Genomic DNA, 17,568 nt, shown 5'->3' on the forward strand with positions numbered 1-17,568 from the left:
CGCTGTGCTTTTCCAAGGGCTCAACTTTGAAGGCATATTTCTTATTTCAATCAATGGTTTCCTCCCTAACCCTCCATTGTGATACATTTTAAGGGATAGGTTCATGCAGTTCATTCTGAAAACATTGATTGGAAAGACTGATAAGTTTAGGTAGTGATTTATTGCTGTTGTCAGTCAGCCACAGTCATATATACTCTAGTGAAGTTTTTAAATTAAAAATGGGCATGCTATTATGTTTTCTAAAGTGAATGCAAAAGAACCATAATCACTTGTCTCAAGAAGTATTTAAGATATTACTGTGGTCCATATGGTGCTCTGACAGTGGAATGCAGCAATTCACTTAAAGAATTAAATCAAGTATTTTGAAAAAGGTCAGAAGGTCAGTAAGGATCAATATATATTTCCTAAGGTCAGTAAGGATCAATATATATTTCCTAAGGCTCAGACAGAGCTACTCAATCTTCACCAATATATTTTCAGGATTTCTCTTAGATTGGAAAAAGTGCACAGACAGCACAGAAGTGAGAAGCACTCAGTGTGTTTTTCCTTTCCACAACCAATAACAATCTGTGGGGCCCATAAGAAGCTGCAAGAAGAAAGGGCATCAAGGGTACAGATGCAAAATTAAGCCTTATGAGTGTTTTATACTATATTGGTAAACATATTTTTAAAAGACCTGTCAATATATTTCTGCAGTTCATCACACCATTTTCTGTTGAGAAAAGAAAAACCAAATAGGTTTCCTTCCAAACAGCATATTAAAATACAAATGGGAAATATAAGATTGTAAAGCTGTTGTATCTCGATTGTCAACATACCATAGCAGGATGACCAGCCAGATTGCAGGGTACATATATATTTATATTTATCATTTCTGTAGCACTTTAGAGTGCTACACACACTTCAATTTATCATCTAAGTAATTTTTACAACAGCTCCATTATTTTTGGTTTTGCTGCAACGATTAGTTTTGTTATTGCCTTTCAAATCCTTGGGAACTGCCCCAAGTATATATTGATACAGAAGAGTGGAATATAAATTACAGCATAACTCTGAAAGTTATGCTGCTATTGTAGATCAGGGTCTGAGGCTGAGAGAGAGAGTGTGTGTGAGAGAATGGGACTAATGTGCAAGTGTGTATAGGACTGCAGCTATGGTCAGGAAACTCATGAGGGCTTCCAGGAAGATGGTTGGGTACAGAAAGTTGTAGATGCAGCCATTCCCTGTGGGCTACAGTGGAGGAATCAAATCATGCTGAGAACATGTTAAACTGAAGTAACTCTTCATGTGAATGTATCCCAGCAGCATGTTACCGTACTAAAATGGTTATATATACTTTGAAAATGGAGTTTTTGAATGCATCAAATCAACCATTACTGTGCTATGTTGCAGTAGTGCATAACCGTGTGTGGTTTTCCAAATGATAAATGCTCACTTTGGTTCCACTCTGCACATGCTCCTTTTTGCATGTTTTTATCTTATTTCTGAGCCATTTATCCAACCATGAAATTATTTTTTAAAAAACAGATTTTTGTGTGTCCAGAAGAGGGTGATATTTATACTATCCCAGGAGCTCCCAAACAGTGGCCCATGGACCACTGGTGGTCTGTGAGCTTCATTAAGGTGGTGTGTGGTGTCTCTGTAAAAATACATTTAAAATTGTACAGCATCTAGCACAGTGCATTACAATTTGTACAACAATAGCCCACCAAGTTCTTCAACAAGTTTCCAGTGGTCTGAGATGGGGGAAAGGACTGGGGGGGGGGCACTGTATATGTGTCTCTTTATCTTCAGCCAACAACTCCTTCCATTCTCAGGACTCTCTGTGACTACTGAGGAATGACACAAACAACTTTATTTTTCCTTGTCTTCCCCTACACACCAGCCAATTTACTTTTTGTTTACACTTTGTGGTACCTATTATTGCTGAAAGACTCTAAAGGCTGCAAGTCCCAGTTCTGAGGATATCTTCAGCTACTCTAAGCACTAAACCATGGGTAGGCCTTGGGGCCTTGGGGCCGGATCCAGCCCAATTGCCTTCTAAATCCGGCCCGCGGACAGTCCGGGAATCAGTGTGTTTTTACATGAGTAGAATGTGTCCTTTTATTTAAAATGCATCTCTGGGTTATTTGTGGGCCATAGGAATTTGTTCTCCCCCCCCATATAGTCAGGCCCCCCACAAGGTCTGAGGGACGGTGGACCAGCCCCTGCAGAAAAAGTTTGCTGACCCCTGCTAAACTACCAAGTGGCTTTTACTTGTAACTTCTCTGTGAATCATTCCTCCTTAGGATATTAGAGGGGTTGCTCTTTTTTTCTCTATGGCATTGTCTGTCTTTTAGCAGCAGCAGAGGTTTACCCATCTCCTGAACGGGCAGCCATGCATACTTTGGGTAGGCTGTTTTCAGCCTGGTGGGTTGCAAGTTGTGCAAAGGTACTCTGATATTTTTGATCTACCCTATACCCTATGTATTGGAAGATAACGTATGTGCAGTTTTAAATAGTTTTCTATGTTTTAATCTTTTAACTAAGAAAACAACACAAAGAAAACAATACAAAGGTACCAAAATAAAATATCCAATTGAAAATATACGATATAGAATCAGATTAAAATTGCTGCCACTAGTACAGTGGTACCTCGGTCTACGAACGGTCCTGTTAACAAATGATTTGGACAACGAACTCCACAAAACCGGAAGTAGGTGTTCCGGTTAGCAAACTTTGCCACGGAAGACAAATGGAAGCTGAACAGTAGAAGGGCACCGGCAGCGGGAGGCCTCAGTAGGGAAAGTGCGCCTCAGTTTAAGAACACTTTGGTTTAAGAACGGACTTCTGGAATGAATTAAATTTGTAAACCAAAGTACCACTGCATGCAGTTGCAAAGTGTCTGATTCTCTTCTATATGGTACAGAAATAATGAGAAACCATCTCATGTGCCATAATTCCAGGATAGGGTATTTGGCATTTCTAACATTGCTTAGTGGGTTTTATTTGCATGTGGGCAATCCATTCTTATGGTTTTGCTTTATGTGTTTCGTAACAACAGAAGTTCTGGCTGATGCAAGGCAAAGGGTGGAGGAAAGAGCCAATAAGTAGTTGTGCCAGCAGCATTAAGTTGATTATGGCATGTGCAGCTGCCCATGACTCTGTCTTGCTCTTCAGTTCTGGCGTGTGGTTTGAAGTTTGCAAAAGGAAGTTACAAGAACACCGCCACTTGCCTAGTATATCAAATATTCTACAGAGAGGAAGCATTAGTTGCTAGAGGGTAACTAGCATATTATTACCCTTCTCACTGAGCAACTTTTCCTACTTAGAGGGAATTCTAGAATGATTTTCATAATTGCAGGGAGGAACTTTACAGTCAGGTAGTACTTAATAAATGGGATCCTGAGGCTTGTCCTATGTACATAGGTTATACATGTGGATTAAGCCTTAGGACTCTCATACCTTCACTCACTGCATGTAAAATATTTGATGTGAACTGGGGCTTACACAAATAAACACTTGCCTTCCACTCTTTTTTTTCATATTGTGTGAATGTGGCCTATTGGCATAAGCCTTTATACAGTGGTACCTTGGGTTACATACACTTCAGGTTACAGATGCTTCAGGTTACAGACTCCGCTAACCCAGAAATAGTACCTCGGGTTAAGAACTTTGCTTCAGGATGAGAACAGAAATCGCGCGGCAGCGGGAGGCCGCATTAGCTAAAGTGGTGCTTCAGGTTAAGAACAGTTTCAGGTTGAGAATGGACCTCCGGAACGAATTAAGTTCTTAACCCAAGGTACCACTATGCAGTGGTCATTAGTTCATTAGTAGTCACTAGTTCCTTGTCTGTGAATCAGCTCTAGGTAGTTTTAAAGCCAGGTTCTAAATGTGTCGTTTCAAAGCCAGAACCAGAAATGTGTTCATAGAGTTAATATTAATGCATTATGCCAAATGTCACAACTAAAATTATGGCCATTTATATTTGCTTTTTTTCTTTGCACACAATGCATTGCTATGGGGAAACCTATTCTTGCTGTGTGTGTTTTAACACTATCTGACAAAACTTCAGCATTGTTCAGCTCTGTAATTTTCCTTTTACTACTCTGTAAGATAAGTAAAAAACCTTGTGTCTTTTCCTTGAGATATGAATTTTGTTTTGTCTTTGGTCAGCTGAAACAAAAAGACTCTAGCTTGTTATGCACAGGGTAACAGAAATAAAATGATTTTATTTTATTTTATTACGTAGTGCCCATTGAAAAGTAGGAGAGCCCTTTAAAGTTGCTGAGCTTAATTTCCAAGATATTTTTACTATGACTCGCAACTGAACAGTTAGCATAATGATCCCTGAGAATAAATTTAGTTCTAAACTTATTTGATAGCTATATATGGTTGCTGTTTGTGGTCAAAGTCTTCTACAGTCTATCAAAGAGCCGCATCTGCGAAGGAAAATCTTTTGCAGCCTGGCTTGAATTTAAGATGGTGTGCATGTAAGAAGCGGACACATACTTAAGCATGTGCTCCTAATTTTTCATTCTTTTAACCGTGGCTTGAACTTCCCTGCGCCTGACTTCATATATAATGGCGTGCCTGTGGGAGGTAGGTGTGGTTTTCCCAAAATGGCTTGGTGGACCAACCTCTGAGACCTGGCAAGCCGAATTAGGCTTGTAGGCTAGACGTTCCCCCACCCTCGGCCTGTCTCCTTACCCATGTACAACTTAATGTATGAGACAACTAGACAATAGGATCTGCAACTGACAGAGTGATGAGAACAAACGTATCAAAGTATAGAGCTTTAGAGATATTGTTGAAAGAAATATTTTATCTTTTGATGGGAGTGGGTGGGTATTTTGCAGTACAAAATGTTGACCAGATGTGAATGCTTTCCGTTTGGTTTACTGGTGGGATGACATAGGGTATTCAAAAGGTAAACCCTTTAAAAGATGAATACTGACCCCGTTGTTTCCACTGTGGCTTTTCCGAAGCATTTTCCAATTTAATAAAGAAAAACTGGTGTTGCTTTGAACTTTGTCAGGATTGTTCTAGGCCACAGTTTGAATGAGCCAAAGATTCCTATGGAAAATGTGATTTCCCACCAGCAGCCATACTTCTCTCCTAAACTGCAGTTCGATCAAGGAGATAATAATTTGGCAAGCTTTGAATGAATAGTAAAAAATAAAAATTCTCATTAATGCCTTTGAACTGTAGATGTGCATGAGACCCAGACAGGCTGTAAAAAGGTATTGTTAAATGTTTACGTAACGAAAGCCAACAATTTCCTCTAACACTTCCCCTAAAAGTTTTTATTTCTCTTCAGCAGGGGGTTCATTTACAAGCATTTTTACAAAGCAAATTCTTTGGTTCTTCATTCAAAGGTGAAATTCAACAGGCGTGCGGGAATTGATTTCAGTTCGTTTTGTTGCAAATAGTTGTGTTTATGCGTTTTCTTTATTTTTTTGCCAGAAATATTCTGGCCATTTTAAAATGGTCATTTTAAAATCTGACTGTAAATAAATAGTATTGAAGCATGGCTCAGAAACTGGGTTGTAAGTTAGCTTGATCATTATACTACAGGAAGTGCTTTGTGCTTTCATACAAAATGAGCACTAAACATCAGTGTTTGTAAGAAATGAGAATGGCTGTTACTATAATGATTATTTGAAATTATTAGTCATTTTTCTTATAAGAAGCAACACAAAGCAACTTAGAAATATTCATTAAAAGCTACATAAAACTAAAACAGAGTAAAACACATTCATGTTTATAAAAAGCAGGGCTGAGACTTCCCACCCACTGAAGGAGGCCACATAATTAAAAACCAAAGGGCTGGTTGGAAAAGACACATTTTTGCCTTCTAAACTTTTGCCTTTTGGCTTCTGAACATAGGTACAGTGGTACCTTGGGTTACATATGCTTCAGGTTACATACGCTTCAGGTTACAGACTCTGCTAGCCCAGAAATAGTGCTTCAGGTTAAGAACTTTGCTTCAGGATGAGAACAGAAATCGTGCTCCAGCGGTGCGGTGGTAGCAGGAGGCCCCATTAGCTGAAGTGGTGCTTCAGGTTAAGAACAGTTTCAGGTTAAGTACGGACCTCTGGAATGAATTAAGTACTTAACCTGAGGTACCACTGTAATAAGAGATTGCATTACATTGATAGGAACTAAAATGCATGTCATATTCATGACATTCAGAGAATTGGTATTTGTATAATGGTAGATTTGCAACTGTTCTGAAATGAAACAAATGAAGTATATTTTTCCAACCAAGTATGCCCATTTTTGATTGCAATAAAAAGGCACTTGAGAGCTTGTCACGGTTTGTAAGAAATTGCATGCAGTTACTAGAGCTGGGCAATATCAGCTTTTCAACATCACGGTTTATCACCAGCTAAACATTGCAGTGTGGCGATATACCACAATGTTGAAGAAACGAGCTGCATTAGCCTCTGCTCGCGAGACACTAGGTGAAACTGCCCCAGCTCTCACCTCGGGAACCGAGGCAATTTCACCTAGGCTTGCAGGCAAGGACAACACAGCTTGATTATAAATAGAGCCTCTTAAGTGTTTTGCAAAAAAGGGGGGAAAAGTGTACAGGGGACTTCAGGGGGAGGAAAATAATGGGAAGGCTCATTATGCCAGAGAAAGATCCTATTCTGTTATCGCTAAAATACTTCTGGTTCCATGGAATGTGAGAGTATAGCACTATAACACCATTGGGCTGGAATGCCATACAATTAAGCCCCCCCCCCCGCCACTTTTCTAGCCACTGTCATTCACCATGTTGCTAAAATAGCCATGAATGGAAATATTTTTCATTAATACTACTGTATTTTTAAAATTAGCATTATCGTACTATAGTACTGTAGCTCCATAATACCAAATAATGACAACATTGTAGCATGGTGGTTTTGGAGTGTGAGATATTTCTCTTCTTCCAGACCTTCGCCTGATTAAACAATCTATGGCCTTTTAAATGTGTTGGGGAGGTTATTGTTGTGTTATATGTTTTGTGCTTTTATACTGTAAATCACCCTGTGATCTTTGGATGAAGGGCAGTACAGTATATGCATTTAAAATAATAATAGTAATACTAATACATCTCATTTAAAACAAAAATCACTGAGCAAGCCATTGTGTCCAGTGCAAATGTTACAACGAATGTCTGAAAGGCTTAAAATGTCCCCACCCACAGCAACTCAGTTTCACGCACTGGTGTGGGCAGAAACAGGGAAGTGCAGTACTCAGTACTGTGTTGAAAGTTGATGGCAATTCTGCTTATAGTTTACAGCTGAAGATTAGTATCAGGTATTAGTATCAAGTATTAATATTGGCACCAGCGGCAATTTTATAGTTTATACAAACAATGAGGCATATGTCAGAACGATGCATATGGTCTACATCACAGTTTGGCTTGCATGAAGCACTCGTATTTAAATATTTTAATTATTTTTTCGCCTTCCTGTATAAACCCTGTAGACTAGCACTGCTGCTGATACAATATAACATTTTAGTTGCGGACAATGGTCCAAGCGATGGAGGTTATTATGTATCATTTTGGGTTTCTGTGACAATTTTAGCATATACCCTTTGACAAAGCTCTGTGGAGTACAGTACAGTATTCGGGGATGATGCTCTGATTGTATGTAGTTGTTTTATCTTTGTTTTAAACAAAATTTGGGGGTGGGATATTAGCACTTGTTAGGAGGCAAGCGTCTGGACATCTTCACAGTAATTATTATGATCATTATTTATTAAATTTGTTATCTTGTTCAAGGCAACCAAAACGACTTACAACCCAATAGTAGCCTGTTATTGACATAAATTTTTGAGACAAATGTCCACATATGTTTATGTTGAGGAAATCATTTGTAGAGTTGTTTGAAAAAATTGTATTACAGTGGTACCTCGGGTTACAAACGCTTTGGGTTACAAACTCCACTAACTCGGAAGTAGTACCTTGGGTTGAGAACTTTGTCCCAGGATGAGAATGGAAATCGTGCGGTGGTGGCAGCGAGAGGCCCCATTAGCGAAAGCGTGCCTCAGGTTAAGAATGGTTTCAGGTTAAGAACGGACCTCTGGAATGAATTAAGTTCATAACCCAAGGTACCAATGTAGTTACATATAAATATTTTCTCATCCATAAAAGAAATGGTAAAATGGTATCCAGGATTGAAGACTGCAATCCTAAGTACACTTATATAGGACTGAGCCCTACTGAACATAGTGAGACTTAGTTCTGAGTAAACATTCATAGTACTGCTTTGTAAGGCTGGTTTGGGAAAAGAGATGAGGGGAGAGACAGCATGTGACCTTTCTTGTATCAGGAAATTTTTAATGTCTGATGTTTTACCATTTTTTATGTGCTGTAAGCCGCCCAGAGTGGCTGGGCAACCACAGCCAGTTGGGTGGGGTATAAGTAATAAATGATGCTGATGATGATGATGATTAGTCCTGTTGGCAATTCTTGAGATCAAGAGCATTACATTTGTGTAGATCCTTTATTCCACAGAGAGCAGAACATATTTTCAAATGCATCTTGTATTAAGTTGGTTTATCTATTAACCTCAATTTTAATTTAAAGCATATTATTATTATTATTATTATTATTATTACTACTATTAAATTCTTCACCATAAAGTCCAAGGGCAGGTAACGGCAATTTAAAATAAAATATTAAAAACCATTTTAGAAACAAAGAATTACAGTCACTGAAAGGGTGAGGCCTAAAAATGTGCACCTTGGGTGTCAAAGGCCAGAGTAAATAAGTTTAGAAGATTTGTCTTAGTGGGGTTTTCTACCAAATACAGAAACAAACATAGGGTGCAAAGTTTAATAGGAAGATGAATGAATTTGAAGCTTTGCTTCATTTTAATATGAAGATTTAATATGTTAGCGCCAGAATGCAGGTTACACCAGGGCTGGCTTACGGTTGAAGATTAGTATTGGGTAGCCACAAAATGGCTAGTTATTTAATTTATAATTACTGTATTTTGCATGAAGAGGTGGTTGTGGGATTTCTTTCCTGGGTGCCAAAATAACCTGGCTGGTCTTGGCTGCTATGCGCCTTGACTCAATGCTGGGACAGAGCCCCATTTGCTGTGCCAGCTCAGGCATTGGGATGTTTTGGTGAGGTAAAAAGTCACATATATTGAAGTGTTGGAAAAATAGTACATAATTGATAAACATTGTCCCCACTCCCACTTCAGTGTAAAGCCCTGAAAAAATGTGCCTCTGCGATATAAATTCCTTATAAAATACCATTATGGCTGTTAACATGAGAAAACAAGGAAAGATTTGTTAGCAGGTAGCATTATAACAACAACTAATGCAAATGTGGCGGTGGTGTTTTCCCCCAAACCATTTGTTATAATAGAAGTTGTCTTTAGGTGTAGAGAAATCTGCCCTTGCAAGAGGAACATTAACTCTGAGTGGCACTTCAAACCAATGTAAAGCAAACGAATGCAAAGCTAATGGTTTCTCGTGAGGTACTATTGTTGATGTTTGCAGTAAAAGGGGACATGAGCATCACCTACTCATTCCAGAGTTATGGAGACAGATAACAGTATTTTAAAATGGAAACAGATGCAAAGTGCAAGGAGAAATGCTGTGGGGGAAAACGGCAGGAACTTAGCATGCAGCAGAGGTTCAAGCGGAATATAAGAACCCTGGGATAGCGATGGGGGCCAGTTAGTAGCACTTGGAAAATGTAGGTGTGTTTTGAAAGACCATTTTTTGTATTAAAGCTAACCTGCATTTGAAACCCCTCCTGATTCATATTAGGATTTCTGCCGCTGAGTCATGGCAGACAGAAGACCAGAGAAGTCATGTGAACAAGCATGTGAATCACTCAGACAGCAGGATTACGAAGTGGCGGTGAAGCACTGCACGGAGGCCCTCTTTTCCCTCAGCCGGTACCCTCCCAGTCACTTCCCAGAAGCGTGTCAGGCTGAAATCGACCGCATCAAAATTGAGAGCCTTCTCTATAGAATCGCTTCTTCTTTGCAACTCGTGAGTGTGATGTTTACAATTGAATCCAGTGAAAATAATTTGATTTTATTGTATGAGTACGTGGAAATCGAAAAGCCTTTATTGACATCACACTATCCTGCTGCTCAGAGCTAGCAGTCAATTATTTACCTGCTTGGCTACATAATTGGAGTGGGAGACATACTTGGTCCCCGCGCTCTTAGCTTTCATGGAAGGTGGGCATACACGGTCTGGTTTTTTTTGCCCTCTTTGTTGGGTAAAGTAAAAGATGCACGGACGGGTGTTCTTTATTTTGCCTTATTTAAAACAATATTTGTGTTGTACCATCGCTGGAGAGAGACACTGTTTCAGGTTAGAAAGGTGGATGAAGTGGGTTTGCATTGCCTGAGTAGGGGTGGGGGGGGGAAGGTTAGGGAACAGGGTGGGTGTGCCGCACGTATCCAATGAAACGAATAGGTGTTTGTTTGCTTAACATCTGGTTCAAATTTAATTTCAAGACTGCCTGCATAGAGCAGCTTTCGAGATTAAACCTAAGTGCAGTTTAGATCTGATCTATTAATGGGGGCAAATGTTTCAAATAGTAGGACTATTGATTTTTGTACTGTTGCAAACCTTTGGGGTTCTGCAAGTCTGTGGATATCTTCCTTGGTGTGTGTGTATAGGGGGTCGAGGTTGTGTGTGGTGCTAGTTTGGCTGCATTAGGGATCCCCAAGTGGAGAATGAATTTACTGATTGTATTTAAGATTTGAGCTGCAGTTTTGATTACCAACTGTGAACGGGTGCATAGACAGTTTCACTGAAATCAGAGAGGTTTGCATACTCCTGGCTGTGCTTGGATTACAGTCAGAGTGCTGCTGAATTAATCACATGTTTCTGTTTAACTGCTGCCTTAAACAAATTCATAAGCAAATATGTACTTTTGCTTATGCTGTGTCTAACAATATATATATTTTTCTTTTTTCAGAAAAACTATGGAAAGGCAGATGAAGACTGCAGGCACGGTATGAAGACGCAGTTTTTTCTTACAGCTTATAGCAATGTGGTTGGTTCTTTGGAGTTTTAAGCTTTAAGAAATCACTTCAAATCTGGCTCTCTAGAGAAAAGGATTTGTCCAAAATGGAAGTATTGCTGTGAGCTTTATAAAAACAATATTTGCCACTTTGCAAAGAGAAATCGTGCAGTACGTCACAGAGTATGTTCTCTAAGTATCAGCAATCTTCTTGCACTCTCTAAAGTAGAGTTATGAGAACATAATCCTAATTGTTGTTTAAAATGTACCATATTTTTCGCCCCATTGGACGCACTTTTTCCCCTCCAAAAATGAAGGGGAAATGTGTGTGCGTCCTATGGGGCGAATGCAGGCTTTCGCTGAAGCCTGGAGAGCGAGAGGCATCGGTGCGCACCGACCCCTCTCGCTCTCCAGGCTTCAGGAAGCTATCCGCAAGCCTTGCAAGCCCGGCGGGAGTTTCCGCGGGCTCACAAGGCTTGCGGGCAGCACCCTGCAGCCTGAGCGAGTGTCCGCAAGCCTTGCGGGCCGGGCGGGAGGTCCCGCCGGGTGCGCGAGGCTTGGGGCGGCAGCCTGCCGCCTGATGCACGCGGAGCCCTCCGGAGGGCTGCCCGTGCTTCGGGCGAGTGTGCGCAAGGCTTGGGGCGGCAGCCGCAGCTGGGGGGGGAAAATAATATTTTTTATTCATCCCCCCCCCAAAAAAAAAAACCGAGGTGCGTCCTATGGGCCGGTGCGCCCTATAGGACGAAAAATACGGTACTCGGTTGTTGAGTCTACCTGCTGTGCTCCAAGGTTCAGTAGTATCGCTGTTAACTCTCAACCTGTTACAACAAAATGCTGGAGTCAGTTGAATTAAAGTATGTATTTAGAAACATTGCCCTGTAGGCCAGTGGTGGGGATCCTGTGGCCTTGCAGGTTTTGATTCGTTGGAACTCCTATCATCCCCGATTGTTGGCCTTGCTGGCTGCAGAGTTGAAGTATAGCAGCCTATGGAGGACCATGATTTCCCACCCCCTGCGGTAGATTATGCAGAGTAGTGCAGCTTCTCTATTACTAGCTTTTAGCAATGGGAAGCACTTTGGAAGCTTGACATAGCTGCATATGGATGCCAGGTAACTTTCAGTATATAATAATAATAACGACTTAATTTGCATTTCTGGTGATCCTGCTTGCCGTGCTTATTTATTCTACAGTATTCTGACATGGTTGCCTTTAACAATCTTTGTTCAGAGGTTTGGATTTTTGTTTAAATGACTCTCCTCATTAAATAATTATGCTGTGAGCCTTAATTGGCTTGAGAGGTAGGTTCATTAACACCCATGTATTAAACAGCTAAAGCTAAATTGATGGGGAGGAATTTTAATGGGAATCATGTGTTGTTTTGGTTTTTGTGTATTACAGTCGTTTCAAATGGGGGGGGATCCTTTCCTCCTTGCAAAAGGTGGCAGCTTTCATTATCTTAAAAGGCAGCTCTTTTGAGGTTTAGTAATATGAAAACTTACTTACATTGGGTTGGTTACAAGACATGCTGGATCAGTAAGTGCTACTGACTGAAAGCTCTATGCAATAAAGCATGGAATTGGAAGGAGACATATAGGAACATATATAGGAAGTTACCTTAAGACTATTGGTCCATCTAGTTCAGTATTGTCAACACTGATTGGCAGTGTCTCCCCAAGATTTCAGGCAGGGGTCTTTCCCAGGTGTACCAACAATGCTTGGGATCTACTGGTTGCAAAGCATGTGCTTTAAGATTGAGTTGTGACCCTTCAGTTCTGATCCAGGACTCCAGAGGCTCATTCTCTCCCCCCCCCCCACTGTTCTGAATGTCCCTGTTTGTTCAAGTGTATTGTTGATTCTCCGTATTTTATGGCAAATGGTATTTTCAATTTGTTTTGAACCCTGTATTTCATAAATGTTAGCCATTGTCGGCTCTGATAAGAAACAGGATGATAAATTTAATTAATATATACATGTTGATCTCTGTCTCTGTCTCCTTCTCTCCACAACTCAAAAACATTTCACTACTCTGCTAATGTTTCTTTTACTCTCAATGATGGGAGAGCAAAGGGAGGTATTTGAGGGTTCCAGTTTGGATATCCTAGTCTTAACTTATGTCAGTTCCAAAATGTAACAAGAACTGCCTGTCTCATTTCATAACATATTTTGGACAAAGAGCACCAAAGAACAAAGAGTATGGTGCTCTCCATTTTTTAATTAGATTTTGTTCATGTTAGGGAGATGACCCAGCCCTACATTAAATTAGGAAAAAGCGTGTAGAAGAGCAGTGGAATTTTAGAAGTACTCTTCATTAGGACAGAAATTATGCAGGACAAATTCCTAAGATGAGGATGGGGAACTTGTTGCCTTCCAGATGATGTACGGTTACAACTCCTACCATCCAGGAATGTTGACAAGATATAGCACAATGTTTAAGTTCAAAGCAGAGCTAGAAAGTTTCACATAAAACGTGAGCAAAAGGAAACCACAGAGTGGAAAATGAGGGAGGATATTTTAAGATTATATTTCTGGAAAAACCCCCACTTAATTTTACTTCTGTGATGTAGTTCAAGTTGGGGTGCCTTAAAAAACTGGTGTAAATAATTGGTGGCGAATAATGGAATATGATTTTCACTTTAGTATTGGGAGAAGGACTGGACAAGGAAGATGACACTTTCCGTGCAGTGCTTTGCTGCATGCATCTTAAAGGGAAGCTGCAGATTGTATCGAACGCTCTTTCTAAATCACTGATGGGTGAATCACTGGTAGGTGACAATTGATTATCTCTAGTTTTTTGAACTAATATACTTTATCTAGTAACAAAGGGGCTATGTCAGCTATGTCACCTCAGTTTGCTTCTCCTTGTATTCTGGCTTCTGACTGGAAAGGTAGTTGATTTGTAGCACTCAAGCAGCAACTTCACTAGCTGCCTCTGCCTGCTGCTGACAGACTGCTCAAGATTTGCATCACGTGGTATTGCTTGCAGTGGCCAAATACTCCTTCCCAGCTTTCACCAAGGAGTCTACAAAAATCTCTCCGCTGCTGCTTGGCCCTCCAGATGTTTTGGGACTACAATTCCCATCATCCCTGACCACTGGTCCTGTTAGCTAGGGATGATGGGAGTTGTAGTCCCAAAACATCTGGAGGGCCGAGTTTGCCTATGCTTGTGCTAGGCCTTTTACTTCTGCCTTCTGACCTTCATCCACTTCTACGCTGAGTCTAGACTAGAGGATGGTGTCAGCCTTCAGTTTCTTTTGGTTTAAACTGCACTGGAGATGGTGAAATCCACATAGACACGGCTCTTTCAGACATACTGACTTCCCTTGGATTTCTTACATAGCAGTATGTTAATAGGGTAATAAGGTAAAAGGATCAATATTTTGACGAGTGATCCAAAGTATGTTAACATAAAATTAACTCAGTATAGGAAAGCAATATAGGAAAGCTGTAATGAAGTTCTGTTTTTAAAAAAAATAAACAGCTGAAAGCCTTTTCTTGTTTAATTTTCTTTCAAAAGCCAGAGGTTCGGTTTTCTTTTGCAGGTGCTGATTCATTAGCAAGAGATAAATCCACAGTCTTAAAACTTTAACTCCCACTTTAAAAAAAGAATTTGAATCAAACCGTTTATGTGTTTTATCTTATTTCTTTGGGTCCACTTATATTTGAAAGACTAAGGAAGTTTTCTTTTTTGTTCATAAATTTGACTCCTGTGAGCAGATTACATCAGGATTCATTGCTCTTTTGCTGATGTTTATGAAACACATTCTAGCAGGACACACAGGTTCAGGACACATGCATTGTCAAGTAAAGAAAGTGTGTTTGTTTTTAAAGCTATGGCTGATACAAACAATATTAACACTTTTTGTTATAACTGCACATAACCTTGCAAGATTTACTGATACCAGCTTAAAACATAACAGCTGTGCTAAAAAAGAAGTTAGAATCAAAGATAAATGCATGGATTGTCACGTGTTTGTTATATACCATATTTTTCGCTCTATAAGACACACGTTTTCCCTCCTAAAAAGTAAGGGAAAATGTGTGTGCGTCTTATGGAGGGAATGCAGGCTTCGCGGGCTATCCCAGAAGCCAGAACAGTGAGAGGGAGCGCTGCGGAGCGCTCCCTCTTGCTGTTTTGCTTCTGGCTTAGCTGCACAAAGCCTCCGCAGGGCACGGGGAGCCTTAATCTCTATAAATTGCAATCTAATAGTCCCCAAGTGGGTGTCTTTGGGCCATAGGTGTAGATCTTCCTATCCATAGGCAGCACCAGAGGTTGCAGCCACAGAAACCTCTGTGGCTATCCCTCTTCTTCCATTGGTGCTCTGATGGTAGAGGCGAAAAACAAAGAGGTTTTCCAAGGGCATCTTGGGGCAGATCAGGAGAAGCAATTCCATTCCACTTGCACACTCCTGGAATGGGGTAAAAAGGACACCTGCCATGGACCTGACACCTTTCCTTTCCCATTGGAATCAATGTGGGAGGAGATGTTCAAGCTAATGGAAGAGTGATTTAAAAAAAAAGGAAAAACCTGTCCCTGTTACATGGGCTTTGGATTAGGTGGTTTGTTTGCTTTTGATTCTCCACTCCTCTTTTGAATTGCCCTGTATTGATCGGTTTTATATGGGAAAGTTCTGTTTTGATCTCACTAGCATGGATGGATTAGCTGTTGGTATCTAGCATGCTTCCTTTACTAGGAAAGGATCTGGCAGCTCCTTTGGTCTGAGGTTCGCCTTTGAAGTACGTTGTACTTCAGTGGAAAGAGAAGGGGGGTAGAGTTGCACAGGGAAGTTAAGGCTCTGTTCCTCTCATATCAGGTTCACCAGGTAATACTGGCTAGACCAGCCTCCAGGTCTGTAGTTTTCAGCTGTCCTGGAGTATTAGTGTTATCAGTTGTTTTTAAGAGAGTCACTGCAGACATGTTTATGGTTGGAAAAGAAGGAAGGAATTTATAAGGAATAAAAAGAAACTCCTGCCCAACAGAATGGCTGTGGTAAAAGTGTTAGGACATACGTTCTGACCATATAATTTATCTCTCCATATTTTTAAGTTTTAAAATGTTTCCCATGCTTTAAAAAGTTTCCCATGGATTTTAAAATAATAATAGCATTTTTCCGTTTTGGACCCCTTGAAAAAGTCTGCCAGCACTTTCAGTGTATTTTCACTCAGTTTTAAACTGTCCTGTAGTGACCACAAATATGTAAGATATGTTTTGTTATAAACAAGGCCACCGATAATCGTGGTCTGCCTTTTGCTGGGAATCTCAAGTGGGCATCTGTGAGAACAGGCTGCTGGACTAGATAAACTAACTGGCCTGATTCTGTAGGACTTTTATATGATACTGTGTTCTTATGGTCCAGTAGCTCTCAAAACTAGTTTTATTAACCTTGTAAACAATGGTTAAAAAAACAGTTTTTGCAGTTGACAAATGGACAGCATGTGATAATGTTCTTTCTTGGCAGAACGGGATGGTAACTAAAGATCTGACGAGGCTGAAAACACTTCTTGTTGAAACAGAGGTAAGACTATGTATGATACTGGAATAAATAAATATATTTCCTTTACAGAACTTTGGACTTTATGCGCTGAGTTTTATTAGCACAGTTTAACCAGCTTCACCCCCCAACCTCTTTTAAAGCCTTCTACATGGTTGTTGATTTTCTTTATCCTTTTATATTTGTTTTCTGCTGAAAAAGACAGACCCAAGAAAGCTGAGAAAATGCTTTTTTTGTGGTTTGTAATGTGATGGAGAACATTTTGTTTCTTCATCTACAGTAAATGATTCCTTTGTCTAATATTAATCACCCACTGTTAGCCTATCTTTAGCCAGGGTCGGTCCCAAGATTCTGTAGGCCCTTGGACAACAGTGTATCAGCACCAAGCTTTTGGTGTCTTGTTTGGCACTGCCTCTGCTCTGAAAACATCCTTCTTCCCTCTTTAGGCCACCCCTTCGTCTTCTAATCGAGGTTCCTCTCATTCAAGTAAAACTCTTCAGAGCTTTTATATCACCCCACCACACATGATGCTTTCCAACTGGGCCAGTTACCGCAATAATCAGGTGTAGGGTCATAAGATGTAGAGAAGTAGTCTGATGGATTTTGCATTTGTGAAAGAGCCTTGGAGGCCCATTTCCCACATTCACTTTTGTTAAAACCAGAGGTGCTTTTTTTTAATCATTCCCACTGCTGCATGGTGAATATTTCTAATGAATGTAACCCTTGGTAGTGACAACTGCTACTATGTCAGGAAACCTGTTCTTCTCACACTTTTAACTTGGCATGGTAAGTCTCCAAGGAGGGGTGCATATTGTAAGAAATGTGTGCCACATGAAACATGACATCAAATTAGCTTGTAATGACCGTACTTCATCAAAATAAACATGGAAATTGGATCTATTTTTACATATGCTGCACAGTCTACCTACCCAAGGGAAGCTGTAAAAATGAACATTAAGTGTATAAGGGACTGATTCAGCCAACATTAAGCAAATTTAAACTCAATTGATTCCAATGGGGGGAAAAATAAGTTATTATGTTTTCCTATGGCAAATGTTTTGCAACATGCCAAACAAAAAAAATCACACAAAGACCTAAGCT

General features: G+C 40.1%; 1 protein-coding gene across 6 annotated transcripts in view; it reads left to right on the plus strand.

Moving 5' to 3' along the window:
• Positions 1–17,568, plus strand: part of HELZ (helicase with zinc finger) — a 120,427-nt gene that overhangs the window by 16,755 nt on the left and 86,104 nt on the right. For 4 of the 6 annotated variants that reach the window (XM_083727360.1, XM_083727358.1, XM_083727359.1 and 1 more), the window contains 4 exons: positions 9,763–9,990; positions 10,934–10,970; positions 13,616–13,740; positions 16,435–16,491. In XM_083727360.1, the coding sequence (XP_083583486.1) occupies positions 9,781–9,990; positions 10,934–10,970; positions 13,616–13,740; positions 16,435–16,491 (429 nt within the window). In that variant the 5' untranslated portion in view covers positions 9,763–9,780. The remainder of the gene's footprint in view (positions 1–9,762; positions 9,991–10,933; positions 10,971–13,615; positions 13,741–16,434; positions 16,492–17,568) is intronic. The other 2 variants (XM_083727363.1, XM_083727362.1) reach the window with 1 other exon arrangement.

The sequence above is a fragment of the Podarcis gaigeae genome (genome assembly GCF_964106915.1).
Source record: "Podarcis gaigeae genome assembly, chromosome: 2".
Taxonomy (NCBI): Eukaryota; Metazoa; Chordata; class Lepidosauria; order Squamata; family Lacertidae; genus Podarcis; species Podarcis gaigeae.